Consider the following 27,455-nt stretch of genomic DNA (forward strand, 5'->3'; position numbering starts at 1 on the left):
GGCACTATTTAGTGCAGATAGTATGCCAATTGGGACGCAGGGATTGCGCCGAGTGTTCCTGTTCCTGTATTTGTGTAGCACAGACCAGTTTGGGTTCAAGTGTTTGTTTGGGTGAATGAATTAGATTACAGCCTACATGTCAGTTTCCCAGTTTTCTCTTTTGCCAGCCATTGTTGGTGACAGCTGTTTATTATACCGACATGGCAGACAGACTGCATGGATAAACAAAGGGATTAGGCCATTTTGTTATAAGAAAGAAAACCACACTGAGGTTATTGTCACGTAGGCCATTCATTCAGGCTGCACTAGATCTCCTGCTTCAAACAAGGGGTTGGTCCTTAGCTTTGGCTGAACGTAGACATGTCTCCTGTCAGCATCGTTTTTCCGAGAGCCAGTCCAAGTTTGATGATGTCTCGAGTGTTGTCGGACGATTAATATGTAAATATTTAGAAACGTTTGAACATATCCGAGTCAAGAATATGACTCGTGTGTCATGTAGCTTCTTAAACACATCATTTATTGCATTAATGACAAACAACATGGAGCCGTTTTGGTCTGATTTTGGACATAACTCTGGGTCTCTGGTTAGACCAATAAACTTATAAGTCCTATAACACTATAAACTTATCACAAAACATTTTCAAAAGCACATAGCAAAATTTGACTATAACAAGCTAATTTAATTGCTATAATAATGGAGTCTTTTACGAGATCATTATCTGTTGTCCGTTTTCATGCTCGCCGAAACTGGACAGCCGACAGGAGTGGAGACCTCCGCTGTTGTAGCCCGTTTTCCTCAAGGTGCTTTTTGAGATGCTTTTCTGCTCAGTAAAGAGTGGATATTTGCGTATACCGCCGACTTCCTGGAAGCTTGAACCAGCCTGATCATTCTCCCCTGACTTCTCTCAGCAACAAGGCATTCCTGCATCCTATAAAACTGCTACTTATAGGATGCTTTTTGTTTTCTGCACCCTTCTGTGTACACTCTAGAGACTGTTGTGTGTGAAAATCCCAGAACATCAGCAGTTTCTGCAAATACTCAAACCAGCCTGCCCGGTACTGGCAACCATGCCATGATCAAAGTGACTGTGATCACAGTTTTTTCCACATTCTCATGCATGTAAACATTAACTGAAGCATTGGTTTTGTATCTGCATGATTTATGCATTGCACTGCTACCACAATATTGGATATTTACCTGAATGAATGTGTTGTGTAGTGTGTGTGAGTGTGTGTAATTGACCGCATGTAGATGTGCGAGTATAAAAGATTCCTTGCAGTGTGTGTGTTTGAGAGTTGTAACTGAAAACCTTTTTCATTTCATGACCGTAAACGTACATGCCACTGTTTATATGAAGCACTTAAAACCCACAAGTGCTATTATTTCACTCTGATTCATTGTTGGTTTATGGATTTAGTCCTGTGACATGTCTGCTGCTGGAGACTTGCCTTGATTTGCCAAGCACGTGCTGTTATTGCTCCTCATTTTGACCGTGTTCTTTGGAATTAAGACATTTTCTGTCATCGATAGAGTGTTTCATTCCTCTGAATGGCTCAGCCATGGCATGATGTCCCCTCACATGCCTCTGTGTTCAGCATAGTGAAATCTGAAGTGTTTGTTGCTAGGTGATTGAGAGGAGTCTTTAAATAGCTCAGAGCTAAAAAGCACAATACATTTCCCCTCAATTTGCAGTTTTGCACCACATAATACTACAAATTGACAGAGTTTTGCTTGTCTTATATATAAAATATACACCTACTCATGCATTTATTTTGTACAGGACTGATTTCATTTACATGTATACGCTATAAAAACATGGAACTGCATATGTATTCGGTTTCACCTGCAGTCAGGACTTTTAATAATAATGGTAAATTTGAGATGTTACGGCTTTAAAAGTGATTTCCTTGCTTGAAATCAGGGAAACTTTGTTTGTTAAGTACTTGTTTACTCCCTTGCCATGCACTTAGAGGTGAATTGATTTTTGAGTACAACTGAAAAACAAATCTTTACATGAAAGTTCCCTTAACGGACATTATACTACAGAGTTGCTGAATTCTCAAATCTGACTGGTCAGAAGGTGTTGATAAATTTTCTGTAAAAGCACAACTCTGACAGTAGCGCTGGCCGTAACTACTCATTCACAGGCTGATCAGAAACAAAAAAAAATGTGGAGGTGTTGTTTAACAAAAAAATAAAATCTATAACCATGGTTAGCACGTTTGCCCCGCACCTCCAGGCTTTGGTTTGATTTCCGCTCCATCCTGTGTGTGACGAGTTTCCACGTTCTCCTTGTGCTTTATGGGTTTCCTCCGGGTCCTCTGGTTTCCTCCCCCAGCCCAAAGGCATGTATTGTATTGGCATTTCCAAATTGTCCAAAGTGTGTGTGTGTGTGTGTGTGTGTGTGTGTGTGTGTGTGTGTTTGTGTCTAATTGTGCCCTGCAGTGGGTTGGCACCCCATCCAAGGTGTCCCCCGCCTTGTGCTCGGAGTTCCCTTTGACAGGCTCCAAGCTCCTGTGTCGGATAAGCGGTACAGAAAAGAGATGGAGGGATAGATGGAACATATAATAATAATAATAATAATAATAATAATAATAATAATAATAATGAGTCTTTATTGATCACATATACATATGCACAATTAAATTCTTTTATTCGCATACCCCAGCATGTTAGGAAGTTGGGGTCAGAGCGCAGGGTCAGCCATGATACAGTGCCTCTGGAGTAGCCTTGCCCAAGGGCCCAACAGTGGCAGCTTGGCCTTCCGATCAGTAACCCAGAGCCTTAACCGCACAGGACAGGACCAGAGTTGGGAACCTGGTCTTGTTTTATTCCTTAACCCTGTCATGTTTTATTCCTTACTTCTTTAACAAGTTGACATGAATATGCAATGTACTTATCATTAATAAACTATTGTAACATTACCATAGTAGAAATAAGTTCTGTATGAGAGGAATAAATTGGCTCCTCTATCTCTCTCTCTCTCTCTCTCTGTAGTTACATCTTTCGGCTGAGCTGCACGCGCCTGGGCCAGTGGGCCATCGGCTATGTCACTGGTGATGGGAACATCCTGCAGACCATCCCCCACAACAAACCGCTCTTCCAGGCACTCATCGATGGCTGCCGGGAAGGCTTGTAAGTGCTGCATCACACACACACACACACACACACACACACACACACACACACAAAACACTCTAGAGAGAATATTATAAAGCCCAAGTACAAAAAGAAAAAAACCCAACAACTGCGTTATGAAAGAGTACTAAGTTGTGCTTGCACAAATTTAATACTTCTCTCTCGGTTGTATTTGCCTGCAATTGCAGTTGCTAAAGCGATGTTGGTGTTGTAATTCACACGACGGGTGCTAATGAGTCTACTCACATGGCTCTGTATTTTGCGTCATATTCATACTTTCATCTGTGGACTCGCACAGACAGTAACCCAAGCTCAGGCTCAAACCAGGGACCCTGGAGCCGTAAGGCTGCAAAGCTGCGTGCGTTGCATTTTCATAACGGTTCAAACGTTCTGTAGACAACAACTGTAGTATTGGATTGATCGTTCCCATGGATCTCTGTGAAATCTCTCTGATTTCCAACAGGTGTTTTTCTTTTGATATCAGTTGAAAGCGTCACTGTCGGGTTCAGCAATAGCTGACTGTCAGTCCTGTCTGTCTGATCATCTCTTTGCTCCTGACTATATTCTGACACTTCTTACATCAATGAGATCTGTATGAACAGTCTGTTATGTTGAGCTAGGTATTGTATGCTTCACAGATTGTGCCTCAGACTTTATTGATTTAGTCTCACATTTTAGTTTAACATTTAGGTAACAAAACAGCAGCGGCTCGTGACCGTAGATTTTGGTGGGGAAGAACAATGTTAATAATGGCATAGCCTCAAACCAAATGATGTGAGACTATCATGTTTGACTTATGCTATAGGATGCTAGCTAGTGACTTTTTAGAGTAATCCAGCACAAAGAGGGTTTTTTAAATTTGATTTTTATTTATTTATACCTTTTTTCAACTATGTTTGACACAGAGGGCATGCTTCCTGAAGAGCTAATATCATTAACCAGGGTTGCCAAGTCTCAGCAAAATATGTCACACAAAAGACCTGAAATTTTTCCTACAGAGTTTAGCGCTGGAAATGGGAGACACGCTTTTCTTCTTTTCTCTGTTGTTGCGTGGGGAAACAACATCACGGTGGTGCACACGCATTTCTGGACATTATCTACTACATAATCATGTTGTCCGCCCCCAGTCTTTGCAATGTACTGTATCTTACAATAATAAACGATTCTGTATGTCATAGACACAGTGTTCACTTTCGCTTTGCCTTTGTTTGCACAAATGTATTCTGTTTAATTCTTATTATTTGCTAAAAAAAATAAGATCTTCGTGGCTGCTGAGTATTTCAACTATCTCGGTTGCAACCGTGGCAACCTTGCTCCTCCCCCAAACATGGGGCAGCATGATTCCTTCGCCAGTGTGCCTCTATTAGTGCTTGTAGCAGGCGAGGAAATCAATGAAACATCAGCATATATCTTTAAAATAGCAATATTTAAAACTAATAAATTAGGCCACTCAAAAGATGTCATTAGTATTTCAAGGGAATTTACGTTGTGAGTGAGGATTTTAACAAGAATTTGTTAAAAGGCTGACGTGGTTAAACTGCCACTGTAACAAAAATAACCATTACCATGTTTCCTGCCTTAATAATGACATATTTGAAAAGCACAAGGTACACAGAGGTGAACAGCATCATATCGGTGCTTTCAGAGATGGGTGTCCATGTTGGTAAAACAGACACGTCTGCCTCCTTCTCCTTGTCTGATTGCGTGATTTTCAAGCCTGCCCTGGCTGATTGGCTGTATAACTGTAGCTAATGCAGCGTGACTGCTCCTCTCTCACTCGACGGGCTGGAGCTGGCCTTTGTGATCAGATAGAGAGTTAAAGAGAGTGGTCACTGTAATGTGAATTGGCAGGGAAAAAAAAAAACAATCCGCACACAGGGTTAGGAGTGCTACACGCTGCTACATACATGGTGAGTGTATTTTGTTCATTTTTGCCGCGTGCAGCGTCCTCAATGTGTCTGTTCCTCTGTAGTTATCTGTTTCCCGACGGTCGCAGTTATAACCCGGACCTGACTGGCCTGTGTGAACCCACCCCACACGACCATATTAAAGTCACGCAGGTGAGGAACAGATTTGGCTGGGTCTGGTCATGTTTGCACACACATGCCATCAAAATACAAACATCTGTGTATGGGTTTTAGTCTGACGTGATCTTTGTACCCCTTTTTCTCCGCAGGAGCAGTACGAGCTGTACTGTGAGATGGGCTCCACTTTTCAGCTGTGCAAAATTTGCGCAGAGAATGATAAAGACGTGAAGATCGAGCCATGCGGCCACCTGATGTGCACTTCTTGTCTCACGGCGTGGCAGGTACATCCACTCAGCCCTCCACTCAGAGTTGTGTATTTCAGCCAAGCGAGTATGGTTTTTGTGAGCCAGTATTATAGGTCACGGGGAGCTCTAGAGCTTGATCCGAGCCTCAGTTACGTTTTCTGACTTTGGGGTTTTGATGTTCATGGTGAATCATATCAGCAGGTCAGCATGTATTCTGAAGTCAAGCTCCACTGAACTGCAAAAGCAGAAATGAAAGGCGGTTGGGGATGTGCGACACATTGTGGGATTATTCTACTGGCAGAAAAACACAACATAATTCCACACGTTCTGCCATTTCAGCACTGCACAACTCTCACTTCTACGAATACTTTTTTAGATTCCATTTATATACTGCATTAATAAAGGACAATTGTAACAAACAAGAATTTCGACACATTTCGTGCACTGTACGAAAATTTGCTTACTCAAAACTTTGGATTTGAATGTCAGTATAAATGTAAAGTATGGTTTAGTTTTATTTGTTTAACAGGAAACAAGCGAATACCGAAAACTGCTGTTGTGAAATTAAAGGGACTTCAGGTTATACAATGGCACATACAGTGGTGCTTGAAAGTTTGTTCGAATCTTCTATATATCTGCATAAATATGACCTAAAACATCATCTATACTGTAGACAAAGAGAACCTTGTTAAACAAATGAGACAAAAATATTATACTTGGTCATTTATTTACTGAGGAAAGTGATCCAATATTTCATATCTGTAAGTGGCAAAAGTATGTGAACCTCTAGAATTGGCAGTTTAATTTGAAGGTGAAATAAGTGTCAGGTGATTTCAATCAATGGAATGATGATCAGGTGTGAGTGAGCGCTCTGTTTTATTTAAAGAACAGGGATCTATCAAAGTCTGATCTTCACAACACATGTTTGTGAACGTATATCATGGCACAAACAAAGATTTCTGAGGACCTCAGAAAAAGAGTTGTTGAGTTTCCTCGAGAAATAAAGTATAATATTTTTGTCTCGTTTGTTTAATCAGGTTCTCTCTGTCTACTTTTGGGACCTCTGTGAAAATCTTATGTTTTAGGTCATATTTATGCAGAAATATAGAAAATTCTTTCATGCACCACCGTATATACAGTACACACACCCACCAATCAGCCATAACTTTAAAACCATTCACAGGTGAAGTGAAGATCATCGTTAAAGTGGCACCTGTCAAGGGGTGGGATATATTAGTCAGCAAGTGAACAGTCAGTTCTCAAAGTTTATGTGTTGGAAGCAGAAAAAATTCGACCTGAGCCACTTTGACAAGGGCCAAGTTGTGATGGCTAGACGACTGGGTCAGAGCATCTCCAACATGGCAGGTCTTGTGGGGTGTTCCTGAATAGGCAGTGTTTAGTACCTAACAAAAGTGGTCCACGGAAGGACAACTGGTGAACCGACGACAGGGTCATGGGCACACAAGGCTCACTGATGCACGCAGGGAGCAAAGGCTAGGCCATCTGGTCCGATCCCACAGAAGACCTACTTTAGCACGAATTGTTGAAAAAGTTAATGTGTATCACAGCACACTGAGTATGGGGCCGCGTTCCCATGCTGACCCCTCTCCACCGCCGAAAACACCTACGATGGGCATGTGAGCATCAGAACTGGACCATGAAGCAGTGGAAGAAAGTGGGCGGGTCTGATGAATCACGTTTTCTTTTACATCATGTGGACAGCCGGGTGCGTGTGCGTTGCTTACTTGGGGAAAAGGTGTGTGTATGTTTTTTGTGTTGTGACCCTAGAATATATCTCGTTTAGCTAGAGTATTACTAGAGCTTAACAGCTTGGGAATGGGGACAGTATGTCCCATCTTTTGCTGATAAAACAGCAGGGAAGTGAATGACCCACAAATTTGAGGGAAAGTATGTGCCAGATCGCATGCATGTGCGTTAGATTTTCTGTGTGTGTGTGCACATCATTGGATGTATGTGTGTTTATATTAATCTATACGATTACTCAAAGATGACTCTTGAGATATGGCTTTATGGAGTGCACCATGCTGTTGCTAAAGCATCTGTACAGCTCTATAAGAAACAGTTTTCTGGAGGGAACCTATCTAAAAGCAAGCAGCTAGTCTTTATTGTGCAGTCCTATTTCAGACAGTTAGTAGTGGTGTATAGTAGCCTATATATAGCTGGCCCACACCATAGTGTGTGTGACGGGTGCAGAAGTGGGTTGAGTTTGTGTAGCCAGAAATGACTACATTGTTGATCTGATTCCACAGTGTTGCAGCATTTGCTCCTCTGTCTGGGTTCATTGCTGTTATTTACCATTAACTTTCACAGACGTTTTATAGTTATTGCTGTCACTCTCGGGCACATTTATTGTATGAACCTAATCCAACTATTCAAATATTAAACACATCATTTAAGTATATACAGTGCAATAATATTCTGGCTATGTGTTGGAGCAAGAGCTTTTTATTCCTGTACCTTCTGCTGTCAGAATATAATAAGATGAAATTGTTTGTTAGATTATTATGATTAGGCTAATAACTGTAACTCGGTCATAATTGTAAAAGTGTTGAAAATGGTGGGTTGTGATTTCCAAGTATAATTTCCCAAAGGAAAAAATAAAATAAAATCACAGACCCTGGCTTCCGGGGCTCCTCAAAACCCCTCTTTAAGAGACCCCCTGTCTTAAGGCATTTCCCCCCTCGTTCTGAACAGCTTTAATAGCATTTAATGACGGAGAGCTCTCATTCTCTCTTCCCGCAATTCTAATTAGTATTAGCTTTCAACCGGCGCTTTGATGTGTCGTGCAAAGTCCCCATCCAGATGGCCTCCATAATCGTCTTTTGTTCTTGTAAATATTGACACTCTTTGATTCGGCAAGTTTAAGTAGAGGAAATGAAAGATGAATGTTCTGTTTTTCCTGCCATGTGCAATCTGTCACTAGGCATGGAAGCCCTCGAGATGATTAATCCCTTTTCGTTAATGTCCGATCCATGCCGCAAGGGCGTGTTTCAAAGAGTAGTAAGGTACTGAATCGGTGCGCAAAGTGTGGTTTAAAATAAGAAAAGGAGTTCTAAGGTGCCCGAGCTCGTGGATCAGGGCTGAACAAGAGCATGTGTTGTGCAGCTGGTGGCGATTGCTGCTCTTGTCGCCTCCGATTCAGCAAGCAAAGCACTTCCTCATGTAGTTGGACTGTTTCCACAGCAGGGCCCTGTTTACAGCTTTAGAAAAATAAGCAAGCTTGAGCTGCTGGGACAGGCTTCACCATAGGTGCTTGAGTTCGTATGTGATTGTGTCCATGCGTCAGTGTGTGCCTGCGTCTGTTTCTGCTAAAAGAGTTGCAGTCTATTTAAGGCACTTTGATTTGTATTGGAATTGTGTGTGTGTGTGTGTGGTGTTCTTTTTCGAGTTAATTTGTAACATTCCTCCCTCCTGCAGGAGTCAGATGGTCAGGGCTGTCCATTCTGTCGCTGTGAGATCAAGGGCACAGAGCCAATTATCGTGGACCCGTTTGACCCCAGGAACGAAGGCGCCAAGTGCTTCTTTCTGGAGCAGTTTAACTCGCCCATGCTGGATCTAGACGACGACGATGACCGAGACGATTCTTTAGTGATGAACGGCCTGACCAATATCAGGAAGGTAAATGCGCCAATAAGTCATACTATAGTCTGGTTTTCTAAAACAGGATGGGGTGTGATGTTATCATAAATCCAGATACGGAGTTTTATTTGATTTCTTTTTTGTTTGTTTGGTGCATTCCGTTTATACAACAGCAATTTTCCAACAATTACAATTTATAAAATTTCTTAATGAACTCTACATGGTGTAGAGTGTCTGCAAGGCAAGTTAATTCCTATTATTGCTTATAGATAAGCAGTCATTCTTTACTGGTCCCCCCCAACCCCCGACACAAACAGTAGATTAAGTACTATCCTTCAGACGCTAAATAAGATAGTTACATGTCTCCCAGAAGACAAGAGACTAACAATTTATACCGATCATCCTGTTCAAAAGTTTACACCCCCCGGCTCTTAATGTATCGTGTTGCCTTCTTGAGAATCAGTGAATGATTGCACCTTTTGTAATAGTTGTGTACGAGTCCCTCAGTTGTCCTCAGTGTGAAAAGATGGATCTCAACATCATATAGTGACTGTTGGAAACGGGTCAAATACGCAGAATATGCTGGAAAAGTAAAGAATGTTCAAGACCTGGAGGATTTTTCTGAAGAACAGTGGGCAGTTTAACTGCTCAGGGCTAACAACTAACACAAAACATAAACACAGTCGTGGATCATCCAGGAAACAACACACAGTATTAATAATCAAGTGTATGTAAACTTTTGAACGGGGTAATTTTTATAAATTCATCTGTTATTTTGTCTTGTGGACTATATGTAAACATCTGTTATGTGAAATAGCTTATTCAGGACAGAACTAAATAAACAACAACATGGGATTTTTATGATCCCGCTTATTTAGTTAATAGTATTTAAGATTTAGCAGATTCTGCAAGGGGTGTGCAAACTTTTGGATGCAACTGTATACTGAAGTGCTGACACTGGCGACTCCTTCCACTAATGTTAAATGAATGTCTTCTTACAGACACTTTCACGAAAATCAACGATTGTGTTAACGTTTTAGAAAAACAAAATAATAAAAGAAGCTTGTAGCAGTGCAGAGAAACCGGAAAGCACAACGTCGAAGGACACTGCACACTCCTTCCATAAATGCTTCACCATATCAACAATGATGCATTTTTCTTTGCTAAATAACATAACGCTTTCTTAAATGTTTATTAGCCTTATATTACGTAGAGCATCCGCCCGTACAAGTCCCTGTGAATGAGCCGTTACTGTAGAAATAACGTATATGAATGAGCACGTTAACACAAACCTGTGATTTGCCTTGCAGTCAGAGCTACAGTTACTATACAGAGTAGTGCTGTTATAGAAAATTAATCAAGACTTTCTGACTGATCATATTTGGGGAATTCAGCAGTGCTGTTGTTTAAATCTAGTTGTACAGCAAAAGTGAAGAATCCCAGGTTTACTTGGTGCAAGATTGCGCTTAGTCTGGATATCCCACAAAGGATTGATGCAAGACTTGCAGAGTTTCTCAGTGTTCAAACAGACACTTATATCCTTATTATTCCATCTTTCATACCTCTTACTCCGTTTTTTTTTTTTTTTTTTTTTTTTTTAAAAAAAACATGTCTAGGATTGAAGTCCTTCGCTGTGCTCATTACAGATCCGGTCCTTTTTCTCCGTCTTTCTCGCATGCTCCACTTCAAACAAATCTTTCACTTAGGCCCGGTGAGCAGCTCTGAAAGCTGTCTGCTGTAGCGCATAGATCCGCTCCATAGAGGACATTATGTTTTTCACTGGTATAAATGTCAGCCACTTTTAAAGGAGAAAGAAATCTGCCTTGGCTTCCTTGCAGACACATGGAACCCTGCTCGGCTTTATCGAGTCAATTCTTATTTCTGTTAGCAGTGTAAAGAGCAGGTTGACCTGTGACTATATTCATGTAGCTAAATATACTAGACACTTTTTTTTATTGAGTCTCTCTCATGTTTATGGACAGGATACTGTAAAATGGAGTGGGCAAAATAAAAAGGCATTTTATGATTATTCTAAAATTGTTGATGAATTCTTCTGTGTATTTCTACCATTATTACTGTGCTTTGGCTGCAATAATCATGAGGTTTTCCTTTTGTGGTCATTAAAGTATCTTTCTCTTTTTGTTTCTCTTCCTTATGCTCCTTTTGTTTCTCTTTCTCTTGCTCATTTTGTTTCACTGTCTCTCGTTTACCCTCTCTAGTGTACCGAGCTCCAGAACTCCCCCATTATGTCTCCCAGCTCTTCTCCTGTAAGCCAGCGCAGGAAACCTGTAGCTGACCATACAGGTGTTCAGCATCTGGGTCTGCCTCCAGTTCCACCCCGCCTTGATCTCATCCAGAAGGGCGTGATCCGCTCACCTGCCGCCAGCCCCACCGGCTCACCGAAGGTGTGTGTGTATGTGGTGGTTTCTAAATGAATGAATGTCATTATGTTATAACACAAATTTTAATATCGTTCTACTATGCTCTTCGTCCAGGGCTCACCAGGCGCGTCCAGGAAGCAGGACAAGCCGCTACCGGCTCCTCCACCTCCTCAGAGAGACCCTCCTCCACCACCTCCTCCTGAACGCCCTCCTCCCATCCCCCCTGAGAGCAGAGCCGCCTGGCTGGCAGTGCCTGCCTCCTCCTCCGGGCTTCCCCGGGACTTGCCGCTGCCCTCAGAGGCCTGGAGCCCAAAAGATACCAGTCACCTGGCAGAGAGCAGAGCAGGAGTGGAGCCCTCACCCAAACTTGGCCACGTTGCTCCTGCTCACCTCAATGGAAGACCCCTGAGCTGCGGTGCCATCGGCTATAGATCAGATACACACACAGACTGTAGTAAGGTGAGACACACACTCACAAGCTGGGAGTAGGTATGTGTCACTAATCGCTTATTATACAACCGGTGGATATTTTTGTAGACAGACGCATCAAAATATCATCAGTACACCCTGTGTTAAGTTTGGGAGGAGTCAGCCTAGGTAGACTGCAATACTGAACAGACAATATTATAGGAAAATAATCAACAAAGGGATAGTCTGATTCCACCTCTAAATTGATTATTTTACCATAACATCATGTCCCGAGCACGGTGGCTAGCACATGTGTCTCGCACCTCCAGGGTTTGGGGTTCGATTCCCACCTCCACCCTGTGTATGCAGAGGTTGCACAGGTTCTCCCTGTGCTTCAAGGGTTTGCTCCGGGTACTCAGGTTTCCTCTCCCACTCCGAAGACATGAGTTGTAGGCCGATTGGCATTTCCTGATTGGCTGTAGTGTGTGTGTGTGTGTGTTTGTGTGTGTGTGTGTGTGTGTGTGTGTGTGTGTGTGTGTGTGATTTTGCCCTGCGATGGGATGACACCTTGTCCAGGGCGTCCCCTGCCTCATGCCCCAAGTCCCCTAGGATTGGCTCCAAGCTCCCCACAACCCTGTGTAGGATAAGCGGTACAGAACATTTATGGAATGTTGCATGGCTCATGTCCCGAACTGTTTTATTCCTCATCTACAACAGCAATTTGCTACTTATTACACTTTTTATTTTGTAAAGAGTGACGCTTCACACTTTCTATCCATTTCATGCTTCTATCTATTTCATACCATTCCATTACACAGAACATGTTCATTCCTTTTGCCAGCCTTTGCAAACCATTTACATGGTGAAAGTTTGATGCTGTCTGCTATTGATGATAGTTTCCTAGTTATACCAGGGGTCAGCCCATGGTATAACTGGGACTTCACCAGTAAGGACTTGGAGAGAAAAAAACAAAGTAGTCCCATGGGCTGTGCCCTGGTATAACTAGGAAACGTTAGTTATATCAGGGGTCAGCCCATGGTATAATAGTTTTGTAAACCCCTGAACTGAAATATTCTTTTTTTTTTTTTATATGTATCTCAAGTTCTAGTATTTTAAAGTATGCTTACCGCAAAAAGTGAAACGGAGGAAAGCGTAATTGAAAGATTGCATTCCGCTGTGGCGCAGGAGCATCGAGGACATTTCAACAGCTGGTATTTGATTTCAAACCGAATTGATTCGGCTTATGTCCGTTTTGCTGTGGCGGTAGCTAAATCCCACTTAGCTAGCAAGGTTCGGTCATGTTTAGGCAGACTTGACAGGTTTTACCAGTTAAACTGGCTCCTTATCCGTTATGTTCTTTGCAGGCAAGATAGACAAGGTAAGATTAAAAAGCATAAATAAAGCATTTCCACGTTTGCTTTTATGAAATACTGTATATTGATTGATTCGTAATGTTGTTGCGTCAAAGTATGTTAAAGGCAGAAAGCGCTGTTCAGATTTTATTTGATTGTTTGTTTTTTTTTCTCTTTTTACCCAGCAACGAATGGGTTGATATAACACGCAACAGATCTACCAATATATCACTAATATAATTCTGTTCTATAAGGGAATGGAATCTTTACTTCAAACATACTGTAAACCGTGACAAATGATTATTTATTGTGATGGGAAATGTTAGTATCAGAACTCGCATCCTTGCGCGATTCTGCGTGTGCAGAAATCTGACCAAAAGCAAAAACGCCTCCTTTTAGACAAGCAGTGCAGAACTACAGCTCTGAAGTGATTCAGACCCAGGTCAGGACCATGTTTGTATCGTTTGGTTGGTAGTTCTCTTGCACTTCTATTTTGAGCAGACAATAGTCAGGATTGCTTAAATCTGTTACTAAGCAACAGGCGAAATATTCGCTCCTGCAGGCTGTTTGGGCCGTGTGTGTCGTGTAGAAGAACAGTGCCTGGCGCTGGAGCAAGAGATGTCTGCATGCATTTAAAAGCAAAACTTTTCACCCTCCCCCTATTCCACGCTTTATTACTCTCACAGAAGTATCAAAACCATCAGGGTGCAGTTGTTGGATGAGAATTTTAGCTTTGGTGTGCTAGCATGTGGTGTGTTCTGTGGGCTCGCGGGTTAACTAGACTGAAACGCACGGACATACACACGCACGCACGCACGCAGACACACGCGCGCACACACAGAGAGCTCAGTGGGATTGGTGGATTACGTATTAAATAGGGGCTCTAGTGCCCATCATCCTGAGAGAGGATGTGTGTGGGTGAGGGGGCGGAAGAGAGAGCAAGACAGAGATGGCCACATGTTCTCTCTTTGAGTAGTGTCTTCTTCCTGTTCGGGTGACATTTGAATTCAGAGCTTCATTGGGACTCTCATTAAATATCACCACAGGACCACAATCGTGTGATTTCAGCATGTGCGGAAGTTGTCTGTGTGTGTGTGTGTGTCAGCATGCAGTGAGGTGAAACAAAAATTAATGCCTGTGACAAACTTTTATACTTCTGAAAAGGAAACGTAAATGTTAGTACAAGTCCTGATCTCAGATGATGTGCGGGACTGAGCTACAGAAATGTAGGCTACATGAAATAGAGCACTGTTCACTATTCACTCAGTCACACTGGCCTGTAGGGGGAGCTGTGGCACTGCAGCTTTCTTACAGGAGCTGATAGAGAGAGAGAGAGAGAGAGAGACTGCTCATATTAACAGGGAATTTGTGTGTGTGTGTGTGTGTGTGTGTTGTGTGTTACTATGAAAGCTGTGTGTCTGACTTTGGCCTCATCTCTCTGTAGCTCACTAACGGCCTGCTAACCTCTGAGAGGTATGATGTTCCACCTCAACGCCATTCCCCTCCTCCACCCTCCCTCACCAGCATCAACAACCAGAGGTGAGTATAACATACGCCCACACACACAGTCACTGGCCTTTTCGACCGCTGGCTGTTAAAACCTAATCTCCTAACATTCTGCGTTTTTCTCCTCCGGTTCTCGGACGGCAAAACCCGTTTAATTCCAGATATCCGAAAAGCCTGAGTAACTGCACAGCCTTGTAAGCACTTACTCCACTATGCTAGCAGGTTTACAGCTGGATAGGAGAGATATGTCGGTGTATTAACAGGCACAGGATTCATATTAGTGGAAAAGAGATAACATACATCATGCACGTTCACACACTGCAGCGCACTTGAATTCATTTCCATAGTTATTACCACATCTTTATTGTGGTCTCGTGTCAGCAGCACCTCCTCGTTGTGTTTTTCCTTCCTTCGTGAAGCAATTGTTCTCTTGTTTTGTGTGTGTGGAGATGCCGCCTTACAAATCAGACGTGTGCATCGATGTGTGCTGGCATGTTCAGGCCCGACGAGCGAGTGTGTCGAGTGCGTCGTGCCATTGTTTGGACACGTGCTACAATTATGCAAAAACAACAGGCTCTGTTGTTTGTGTTCATCACACACACACACACACACACACACACACACACTGGTATACACACAGTCGAGTACAGAAGGCTTAGGAAGGGCTTAACTATAGATTTTATTATAATTGTGGTCACTCGAGTTTTCTGTAAGTGGCGTTATATGTGTGAAATAATAGTGATATGAAAAATAGAGTGATTTTTGGTGTGTGCGTGTGATTTTGCTCAGTAGCTAGAGGCTAAAGTGCAGCTGTGCACACTGATCTGCCGGCTCAGGGCATAGTAGATTCTTTGTAATGTGCAGCTCACATACCCAGGACTGTTGATGTAATTTTCCACCTTAGGGAAAAAAACACACACACACACAGTCACTGTTTTAACAGTACGCTGGCTCAATGATGCTGAAGAGGTGGAAAATATAATTCCATAAACGCCTTAGTGTTACTGAGAAATGAACCGTGCCCACTCTGTTCTGATTCACTGCTGAAGTGTGTAACAGTCTCATTATTAACCTTGTGTTTACTTTGCCCTCTAGTGGTCATGGAGGTAAATGCAACTTGTGTGTCTCAACCACCTTTCTCTTATCTGATTTCTGACAGACGTCCAGAAGAGCAGATCTCACTAATGTTGCACATATCGATTTATATATATATATATATATATATATATATATATATATATATATATAAAAATAAATAAATTTACAGTACTGTGCAAAAGTTTTAGGCACCCTATTTTATTTTTAGTACAAACTTTGTTATTGACTTTTTATTTTATGATTTGTACATAATCGAGTCAGTAGTAAAAAAACATTTTAGATTCCCAAACATGAGTTTTCCAGCACAAAGTTAAATGGTACAGAAAAATGTTTGTATGTCATTAAAGAAAGCGGCATATTAAGTGGTAAGACGCTTTTCAGACAAAACACAATGAAGGCTGCTGGGTTTTGCTGCAAAAGGATTCAAGTGTGACAGTAAAAGTCTCCAGAAGAACCGTGTCTGGTTCTGCAAGATGCTCAATAAAACATACAGATCATTTCTTTATAAAACTACACTAATTCTACCTGAGACTACTATTTTTTATTATTTTTTTATAAAGCAAAGGGTCGTCACACCAAATATTGCCTTTGTTTCATTTATTACTGTTTACTGCTCTTTATAGTATTTTTTTAAAACTGAGAAACATTTAATTTCAATATTTTTGAAGGTGTTTTTGCTTTACAGCATTTCTTTGCATGTGCCTAAAACTTTTGCGCAGTATTGAGTATGTGTGTGTGTGAGACCAAATATATATATATATATATATATATATATATATATATATATATATATATATATATATATATATATATATATATATATATTGTCAGTTCATGTGAAAGTGATTATATTTGCCTCCTCGTGATTGTGTTTGATTAAGTGAGTGATGCAACGTTCACCTTCCATGTCTGTATCAAAACAAAGTGAAAAATTGATTGTGACTGTATGCTGAACCTCTGAGGCCTAATGGAGCTCCAGTCAAGGTGGTGTAAAAACTGTTGTGTGTGTGTGTGAGACAGCGAGAGAGAGACTGAAACAGCAGGGGATGATTGAGAGCCCACTGTTTAATGCATTGCTAAGACCTTTTTGTTGCTGGTGAATGATGGTGCTCGAGCACTACAGACACTGTGATTTATCAACACGTTCTGTGCCGTTTGTACCGTGTTTCCGTGTTTTATGGGATCGTGATGCATTACAGCTTTCAAATTCCATATACAATTGCGTTCAGGTTTTAATTACGGGAAAGACTTAGCAATTTAGTGCATTCAGATATTAATGACTTTGTTCTGATACAGACACGGCAGGTAAATGTTGCGTCACTTACTTAATCAAACACAATCACAAGGAGGCAAATATCATCACTTTCTCACGAACTGTGAATCATGTTCTGGTTTGTTTTCATTTATCTACCCACAGTAATGTTCCCTTGTTATTTGGCCTGTTTTCTTTGGCATAATAATCATCCAGATTGAACTTTTAGCAGGCACAGTTTTGCAAGCTCGTCCTACAGTACCAAATGGTTTCCTGTTCACTATACGCGCTCACTACATAGGCTGTTGCATAAAACCAGTAACGGCGTATCCTGGGAACACTGCTTTGAGCAGGGAATACACTCTGGATGGGACACCAGTCCATCACACCCACACTCATACACTCATTCAGTTTTTCTGGGTGGTGAGAGCATGTAACCCGAGCTCAGGATCGAACGCTGTAACGTAATAAAGCCTATGTAGTGCACTATATTTTCAATAGAATGTCTTTTGAGGTGCACCTACAGACAAAGAGGCTCCAAAAAGTGCGTACTTACAAGTCATATCATTTTAAGGACATGTACTTTGATCATTTTTATACATTTCATTAATTAAGCGATGCACTTAAGCTACAGTTTGGCCTAAAGATTAAGGAAATGTGTCTTATTTGTGACACAGTTTTCATAATTTTGCCTCCGTACACCACCGTAATGGATTTGAAATGAAGCAATAAAGATGTGATTGAAGTGTAATGGAGTAAAAACGGCTGTAATTCCTAAACGGTTAATGCAATGTATTTTTTGTTAACCCCTTGAATGGAAGCTGAAGGTGTACACTTCAATCACATCTTGATTTGCTTCGTTTCAACCCCATTGTGCTGGTGTACGGAGACAAAATTTATGAAGATTGTGTCACTGTCTGAATACTCATGGACCCGGCTGTATGTTAAATATTCAGATGTGTTTTTTGCCTTTGAAAAGATAAATATCCTGGAGATTCTGGTGGAGTTTGAGCAGTAATGCAGGCTTCGAGTCGTTTCAGGAAAGAGCACTAACACATACTCGTACTACATTTAGATCAGTGCGTGTGTGAGAGAGAAAGCAGTGTAATTAAGCGTCGACTCAGCGTTCGCTGCTAATGAGGATGTATGAGGCGCTTATGGTAAGCTGTTCAAGCCTGATAGCGGCGTGATGTGTACTGATGTTTCTAAGAACTAATGATGAGTATTGCTAATGGTGGTTTTCATGGTGTTGTGTTTAGTAATGCTTGTGTGTGTGTGCACGGCAGGTTTTCGAACCCATTCAGCAGCATGTGCTTGGAGAGATCTCGGATAACAGACAGGGCAGAGGATGAGTATCAGATCCCCTCCTCTCACCCTGTGTGCATCACACAGCCTCCTGTGTGCATCTCTGTCCGCATCCCTAACAGGTGTGTGTGTGTGTGTGTGTGTGTGTGTGTGTGTGTGTGTAAAATGACATGCTACACCTATTTAAAGCAAAGCACAATACACACAGCAGTCAATGCCTAAACCTCACTGTACAATATGAGCAGTAATTAACACACAGCTCACTTCTGCCACACAATAGAGATATAATCCTCCTGTTGTGTTCACTACTTAAAAATAGATGTTCCCTGTCCCAGGACATCTCTTTTAGCTGTATGGAAATACAACTCGGTTTCAAAGCCACTCCTGGGCATGCTACTAGGACAAGCTTCTGTACAAGAATAATCAAATATGATTTTGTTATTTGGTTTCTTTCTTAATGCATCAGTGACTGTGATGCAAATAACATCCCACAGCTTATTACTACTTAAACTATAACTAACACGTATAACTGAGTGACACCTTACCGAACATGTTCCTTACTGTTTTTTTTTTTTTTTTTTTTTTTTTTTTTTTTTTTTTTAAAGTGATACCTTTTTCAAAGCAAAAAAAGAAATATTGTTGATGTTGGGGATTCAATAAAAAAATGGCACCGTGGTGTGAATTTAAAGATTGTAGCGTCCTTTCAGAGAAATATAGTGAGCTTGACTACAAAAGCTTGACTACATGGCAAGAGTTGCTCAGCTGTAATGAGAATACATTACAATGTTAAACACCAGGAGCTAGCTGGTTCCTGTTTTTTGCTGCAACAGTTATAAAAAAAAAAAAATCGACCAGTTCCGTGTATGGGCTGACTGCTGATTATCTGCGCCCACATCCTCCATAACCAACAAACCAAGTGGTTGGGGCATTTGTTTGGTGTACAGTTGACTACTATTAAAGATGAAGAAAGGAGCTCATGCATTCCTTTGATTTAATCCAGAAATGAGCAGTAGCCAGCGCAGGGTTTCTTTTGGGCAGATTCAATAGCAGGCAGTCATTTTAAGTCAAATTTGCACCAACCAAATGACCAAAAAAAAGTCATTAATGAAAACAAGTTGATGGATTTAAAAATATAGATTGTGCATGGTAAGAAAGTGAAATTAAGCCGCATCTATCAACTCCTCCACTATTCATTTTATTTAAAAAAACAAAACAAAAAACTAGCTTTTTATTTCAAGTGATAGCTGGTCCACTTGTATTCAGATTCCTCTGCAGCACTTCATGCATCATATATCAATTAGTAGCATTTGAACAATTTGAACAACAGGCAGATTCAAAACAAGAACATGCTCAAGGCTGTCCAGATGGCATGTACAGTCCTCTCCGAAAGTATTGGGACGGCAAGGCCAATTCGTATTATTTTTGCTGTGGACTGAAGACATTTGGGTTTGAGATGAAAAGATGAACATGACGAGAAAGTTTAGGATTTTAGTTTGTGTTTCCTGGTATTTATATGTAGATGTGTTAAATGATATAGAGCGTAGCACACTGGCCAAGTCAATCACCAGACCTTAACCCAGTTGTTCAGCATTTCAGAGGAGACCAAAGGGAGAACCCCCCCCCCCGAAACAAACAGCAACTGGTTCTGTGTTTGATGCTGTTTAACACACCTAGATGTAAATACCAGGTAGTAAAAGTTGAAATCCTACAATCTCTCATGTCTCGTATTCATCTTTTAGTCTCAAACCCACATGCACGAGCAAGTGGACCGGCCTTGCCGTTCCAATAGTTTTGGAGGGGACTGTATGTGTTCATACACGTGAGTGTAAATTTATAATGAAAATAATAGTCTCGTATATTTGTCTCATATTTCCAAGGACACTTTAAGCCATGTACCAACGTGGTTCCATGTAAATGAAAAGAAACGTGATGGTTTAAACGATCTCACCCTGTCTTTTCATGTGTAGGGCTTCAGAGAACATGTCCGATCTGAGCTCAGAAGGGAAGAAGCAGAAAGCTCCAGAGCATGGTGAACACTTGCTTTATTTCTGTTGTACTTAAGCGAGCATTTAGCTGTCGTAGCCGTGTGTGTGTGCACTTGTATGTGCGAGTTTGTGCACACTATGAGGCTGAAAAATAAAAGCGGATATTAGGTGTGTGTTAAAAACATCATTTGCTGTTCGTGAGCTCAGTGTGTCGTGCAGTAGACGAGTGTAACTGTATGTTGTCTCGCTCAGGTGGGTTTGACTCGGGCTCGTCTGTTTCGGGTGTGGTTCCTGCCACGCACTGTACCTTCCACAACAACCGGACTCCGGCAGACTACGACATCCTTCTGCCCCCACAAGGTAACCAATGACATGGCTCCTCTTGCAGAAATGCATGTTACTATGTACCGTGGTCTTTGATTCTAGGTTTGTTTATTCGAAGTTAAGGTTAATAATAGTGTTTGTTTTTATTGAAGAGATTCTTTTAGTGGTAGAATATTAGTAGGATCAAATCGGTGGCATCAGGTGTGTGTGCCTGCGTCTGGTGCCTTCATTAATATTTTGCTAGATGGTTTACTGATCAAAGGCAAATAGTAGTTCATCTACCCGTCTCCATTCCTCATGAAATTTTGATACCAGGTTCCGATTGCTTATTAATGATTGAGATTTGAGCGCTCGTTCAGAAATAAATCGCACTGAATATTCGAACACTTGATAGACAGAAAAAAAGCACTGATCTCTTCATAGCCATATCAATATTAGACGTATTCGAGTTGATGAATGTAATCAATCTTAAATTCTAATATGACCTTAGCTGTATTTGTGGTCAGTTACGTGCTGAAATAGTTTTAGTCGGGATTTAGTCTCGCCATCTAGTGGCGAGATTATAGAGCTGCAGCTGATTCTTTTTCTCGTGGCCTTTCCAGCCTTGCCAGCCGAAGATCTGTTTAACACAGCACCTCCGTCACAGCCTCCTCCTCCACCCCCTGTTAGACACAGCTTCCCAGACGCCTCCTCCTCCTCATCTCCATCCTGCCCCAGAGCTGCTCGGCCCTCTTCTGGACACTTCCATCTCAGCTCAGGTAACTTCACTGTACAACACACTACAACTTTTGACAACAAAATACTATTATTAAAAAAAAAAAAAAAGTTTTTCTTCTGATCACCAGTTCAGTAGCAGCTTGACACCAACAGGAACTGATACTAGGGGCAGGGCTAATAGCATACTTTGTAGATGACTATTACTCATACAATGTTCAGAACAAGACGTTCAACATTCAAGACATTGAAAGAGCATCCAGCAGCACTGTAGTATGATGAGACAATAAAATGCTCATAACACTAATTATGTTTTGCATTCTTTTTTATTATTAAAATGTGATGAAAAATTACCTCATGGATTTTTTTTTCTTGTTAGCATTGATTAAATTTATACAACCTTTTGTAAGAGAGCTGTTCATCAGTAATTTTCTGGCAGACAATATAAGCTGGTTACAACAAATTTGTGGATAATGAACAAGTTCCATTCGCATCCATTTGGGCACGTTCTTGCTTTTAAATGCGTGGTGTTTAGTTCTACAGTGACTTCCGAGAACAAAAACATCACAGCGGAACATAATGGATTTAATTGTACCGTAGCGGTTCTAACACGACGGTGCTTTAAACGTGTCTTGTTTTATGTGTTTAATATTTAGATGCTTTCCTGAACGATCTGAGCAGTTCAGCACCTCTGCCGCCTGTTCGGAGACAGACAGGGGAAAGTGCCGTCCGAAACTCGCAAGAGTATGACCAGCTGCCTCCTACATCATGTATGACATTAATGATATAATATTATATTGTATAGTCTTAGGGCGTTTTCACACTCCAAGTACTCAAGTTTGAACCCTGATAGATTCTGGGGTTTTTGGAAAAGGTGTTATCAGGGCAGGTTTGATTTCTTGCAGACTGATTGGGCAAATGTATACCTTATTTCTGCTGAATAGTGGGAAGTATGAAGTTCTTCCCTTTAGTGTTCTTACTGATGTTTATTTAAATAATAAGTAATGCGAAAAGTAAAATACACGGCATGGTTGTGTGCAACAGGTAACGTTGCTGTCTCACAGTGCCCAGGGAGTTTCACATGTTCTTCCCATGTGCAAATGGGTTTCTTCTGGGTTCTCCAGTTTCCTCCCGCCTCTTAAGAACATGCCAGTAGGTGGATTGGAGATCGACTGTGCTGAATTGTCCCTAGATGTGAATGTGTGTGCATGATGCACTGCAGTGGCGTCCCATCCAGTGTTCTCAGGATAGGCTGTAGGTTTCCCAGATGTCTGAATACTTTTAATGGAAGTTGTGCACTAATGTATACAATTTGAAACAGTATCACAAAACTTGAAACAGTTTTAAAAAATGGAAGTAGTATTATGGCAAGTTCAGCCAATCAGTGGCCTTGGTTCCATGGAAAAAGTGTGAAAACGCTCTTACGTTTTTATATATATATATATATATATATATATATATATATATATATATATATATATATATATATATATATATATATAAAAGACATGGATGTCTCCTATTACCTCAAAAGATGTTATCTCCACTCATGTGAAGTGCTTTATCAGTTCAGTCCTGAATGGTGAAACATCTTCAGAATGGACCCAGGTCTGTTTTCCAACTTACTAACTTCATGGACATTCAGTCCCCTCCCAAACTATAGGAACAGCAAGGACAATTCATTTGTTTTTGCTGTAGACTGAAGACATTTGGGTTTGAGATCAAAAGAACTTCAGCTGTTTATTCCTGGTATTTATATGTAGATGTGCTAAATGAAATGGAACATATCACATTTTAGCACATCAGACCACCCAGTTTGTAGGTGAGCAGAAATATCGGAACACGTGACTGACAGGTGTTTGTTGTTACTCAGGTGTGTCCTGTTAGATTGATTTGTTTAAACAGTAAATAGCACTGAACATCTACTCTTGGTTTTAGCCTTCAGTTTCCCCCTGTGAAGTCTGTATCTGTTATTAAAAGGATAAGCAAACTCGAAGATCAGAGAGATGTCTATGGGAGAAAAGTAAGCCATTTTGGAAACTGAGAAAAGAGGGAAAAATCAATCAGAGGCATTACACACACAATGTGTATAGCTAATAGAACATCCTGAAAAACAATGATCCAAAACACACTGCCAACTCAACAAAGGGCGGGGGGGCGGGGGGGTGTTAGGAGTTAGACTGGCCAAGTCAATCACTAGACCTTAACCCAGTTGTTCAGCATTTCACCTCCTGAAGAGGAGACTGAAGGGAGAAACCCCCTGAAACAAACAGCAACTGAAAGAGGCCGTGCTAAAAGCCTGGAAAAGCATCATAAAAGAAGAAACCGACAGTTTGGTGATGTCACTGAGTCACAGGCTTGATGCAGTTATTGCAAGCAAGGGATATGCAACCCAATATTAAGTGATATTTATTTTCAATTACTTCAAGACTTATCTGTTCATATACTTTTGCCGACTTAAAAATTGGGTGGTCTGATACAAAAGGTTCCATGTTTTATGTTGTATATCTAGATATAAATACCAGCAAATAAAAGCTGAAATCCTAAACACTTAGCTCATATCCATCTTTTGAGCTCAAGCTCAGATGTCTTTGGTGTATAGCAGCAACAGATGAATTGGCCTTGCTGTTCCAGTAGTTTCAGAGGGGACTGTATATGGTGTATACAGTACCATTGAAGTGCTGTCAGACGTCCAGTAATGTCCCTGTACTATATTGTGTTAGGATGTTAGTTAAGCCATTAGTGAGAGATAAGTGCAGTCCTTCTGAATTATTAACCATGACTCGGCATTGCTCTTAGTGTGTCTGTGAGTTTAAGATGGATCTGAGCTGCTTGGCCTCATTCATTCTTTATGACCTGTTTAATGGTGCATAACTTCATTTCCGTCCACCAGTGGCCGGAGATTGTCTGCAGGCACCCGCGAGACCGCCTAAGCCCTTTCCTCGCAAGACCCCTCCAGAGATCCTGCATCGGAGACCCCCTGAGTACTCGCATGAGAACGTGGATGCCAAAATCGCCAAGCTGATGGGTGAGGGCTACTCGTTCGACGACGTCAAGAGGGCGCTGATGATCGCTCAGAATAAAGTGGACGTAGCGCGCAACATTTTGCGCGAGTTTGCCCTGGTGGCGCCAAGACTGAACCTGTAGCCAAATGCCCTCCGTCCTCCGTCTGACTCGACACGGGCGCCAGATGGGCAGCATGCAGGGTGACTCCCCGACCGACCTGGCTCAGATTACAGGCATCCGGCAGATTCTGGGACTTGGAGGGAATGAGTGAGAGACATGGGCTTGATGCCCAGCCAGGCTCGGGAAGGAAAGTAAAGGGGTCAAAACATGGAACCTGTGAAAAAGCCTTGTGTTTACAGTGCTGTGCCGCGTGGTGGCTTAATGCTACTGCTGCTGCTCTCTGCTCAGTGCCACTCTGTTTAGCTCCATTTAGTAGAGGAGCTGCAAATCTGTTTATAGAGCTCATTTTTTGCTGCACACTGCTGCATATCCAAGTAGGACTGGAATCGACTGAATTAAAATTGAAATCAAATTGAACTCTGTCCTGACTATTGATGTTGCCAGTTTGTTGCAGGCTGCTGTTGCCTCTCCTGCCAGCTGTGCTGTTGCTGCTGCAAGCCTTAGTCTAACACACACACACACACACACACGCACATACATATACATACACATCTTTGTAGATTTACAGTTCTGTCTTTTGCCCAAATCATCTTTTGTTTTCATCAGTGGTGATCAGCTGAATCTTAAATTGCACCCCATGGTGGGTGTGTGTGTGTGTGTGTGTGTGTGTGTGTGTGTGTGTATGTTTTGCTTTCATGACTGCTCCCTCCCTCTGAGTGAAGAACTGTGAGAAAGACAACCTCTACTAGTGAGAACAATAGAGTGCATCCTTTTACACCGACACATTATCTCCTGTTTTGCAATTTAATGAAGTCCATTTCATTCCACAAGAGGCCGAGACGGAGAGAGGTAGAGATGACTGCAGTGGATTGTAGCTGACGCACCACATCCTTTTATTTTTATTTACGATCAGCTCAAATCAAGGCCTGCATAAAGATGCGCATACACTGTATGGTTTATAATGATTTATGATGAGTTTAAAGATGAATCATGCTTGCCTAATATGGAATATAAGTTTACTCTCAGCTTTGCCGGAGGAAGTGCGTCCAAACCTCCATCCTCTGGCAGAAAACTTCTTTTTAACCATTGCCAACTCCTACGACGAGGAGGAGGAGTCAGTCACTCAGTTGCCCACAGCAGATTGACTTTTTTCTTTCTTGTAGTTTGATTCAGCAGTACATCTCTACCTATGTCACTTCTCTTTCTCAAACAGAGAAGACGTTTTCACAGCCCAACGTTGCAGGACTGAGCATGAAACACTGGGGTATATCTGCTTTCTTCTGCCTCGGACAGTAGCAACAACGAGCTGCTAAAAATGAACCTGATTGTAAAGGATTGCCAAAACGTTGCCACGCCCATGCAGGGCTGCATTTCCTAAAATAAAGCACGGTTAGTTATGCCTTAAAGGTGCCCTAGTTATTGGCGTACCGTACAGGGTCCAATTGCAGCAATTCCTTTATCAAGGCTTGAATTTCATTGTAACATACTGTACATCAGCACATACTTTCTCTCTCGCTTTAACGTGCCACTTTTTTTTTTAAATATATTTTTTTCTCTTCAGCTGCCAAATGTAAGGCCTCTGAATGTATTTCGTTCCTGTTGAGCTTCATTTCCAGAGGAAGGCATTTGAATAAACAAGTGCAGTCCTGTGAGTAAAGCCTTGAGGTCAAAACCAGGACTGATCAGCTATACGCAGCCATGTCTCTGAACTGCTCGCTTTCTTTAATCACACGGATCATCATTAAAGCAGCATTCCCTTCATGGTTGAACAGTTCTATTGTGAAGGCTACCGTATCAGGTAGCAGCCGCCGACTCTAGTTGTCTGGCACCGAGAGAAAACATTTCCTCTGGTTTTGACTTTCCAGACATTTGTAAACATCCTGATGTTATCATTTCAAAATAAGGAAATCTGTTTCTTTTGGATTTGGAGAGATGAGTTAGCAGTAACTAACGTAACACTCCATCTACCTTTTCAAACTATTGATCGAGACCTTTTAAACGTTAAACCAGATGAGTGATTTAATTATTTTTTTTTGGTCAGATTTGCTTCACACACTTTTCCACTTAAAGCTTTTGTTTTTGCACTGGTCTCTCTTCCCCCTGCTTCAGGTCTCAAGTCCTCAGCAGAGCGTACCCCTCTTTCCGACCCACACAAACAAAGTGGCCTTTGAAAGGATTGCAGAGGGTGGGACAGTTTCTGGTTTTTTTTTTTGTTTGTTTGTTAGTTTGTTTGTTTTTTTAAATGATGACTTTTTTAATGATTTTTTTTCTCTCTCAGTGAATAATCCTTTGTGGATCATGTAATGTGTGCAATTTATTTATACTTTGTTAAAAAAAAAAATCCTGAGATTATTTTCATTGTTCAGTAATGATGTTAACTTGCGATCTGTTCTTGTGAAAATGTTTTATAAAAGCCAGTATTAACATTAATGTTGTGTGTTTTTGGTGTGTAGTGATCTGTCTCTCATACAGAGTCGGAAGAAGAAAGGCAGATGAGAGTCTGGTAACTGAGGACTCGGACAAAAAACGCAGAGAAGTGACTAAATTTTGATTAAAGCACAATAAATGCTTTTTATAATTCATATTTAAAATACTACTGGGTTATTTAGATACAAAACATGTCTAAACAATAGCATCTATAATCAGTCTACAGGATTTTGCAGAGTTTTTTTTAATATTGAGGCTGAAAATGCTTGAGTTTTTTCGTGGAAAACTACTTGAATTGGTCAGGTTTGTTGGTAAATGAGACCTTTTAGCTGTACTCATGTTTGGCACGTGAATCGAAGAGGACTTTGGCTGAATGCGTGTTGTGATGACGTCACATCAAACATGTCTTGGCCCAAATCTGCGGAAATTTGGAGTTTTTACTGAATATTGATGAGAATTAGAAATAGGACAAAATTCCAGTCATTGAAACTTCAGTTATTCACATAAAGCAGGGGATGTCAAACTCATTTTAGTTAACGCATTAACGCCTGTTTTAGATGTGGCTG

General features: G+C 41.2%; 1 protein-coding gene across 1 annotated transcript in view; it reads left to right on the forward strand.

Annotated features, from left to right (window-relative positions):
• The window catches only part of cblb (Cbl proto-oncogene B, E3 ubiquitin protein ligase), a 94,559-nt gene extending 67,667 nt beyond the window's left edge, over positions 1-26,892 (forward strand). Inside the window, exons 7-19 of the mRNA XM_053645157.1 lie at positions 2,999-3,136; positions 5,112-5,199; positions 5,316-5,447; positions 8,850-9,050; positions 11,231-11,416; positions 11,507-11,851; positions 14,597-14,691; positions 18,295-18,435; positions 20,281-20,342; positions 20,551-20,658; positions 21,225-21,380; positions 21,993-22,106; positions 24,230-26,892. Of these exons, the coding sequence (XP_053501132.1) occupies positions 2,999-3,136; positions 5,112-5,199; positions 5,316-5,447; positions 8,850-9,050; positions 11,231-11,416; positions 11,507-11,851; positions 14,597-14,691; positions 18,295-18,435; positions 20,281-20,342; positions 20,551-20,658; positions 21,225-21,380; positions 21,993-22,106; positions 24,230-24,483 (2,020 nt within the window). The 3' untranslated portion in view covers positions 24,484-26,892. The remainder of the gene's footprint in view (positions 1-2,998; positions 3,137-5,111; positions 5,200-5,315; positions 5,448-8,849; positions 9,051-11,230; positions 11,417-11,506; positions 11,852-14,596; positions 14,692-18,294; positions 18,436-20,280; positions 20,343-20,550; positions 20,659-21,224; positions 21,381-21,992; positions 22,107-24,229) is intronic.
• The last annotated feature ends 563 nt before the right edge of the window (positions 26,893-27,455 follow it).

This window comes from Ictalurus furcatus, chromosome 16, assembly GCF_023375685.1.
Source record: "Ictalurus furcatus strain D&B chromosome 16, Billie_1.0, whole genome shotgun sequence".
Classification (NCBI taxonomy): Eukaryota; Metazoa; Chordata; class Actinopteri; order Siluriformes; family Ictaluridae; genus Ictalurus; species Ictalurus furcatus.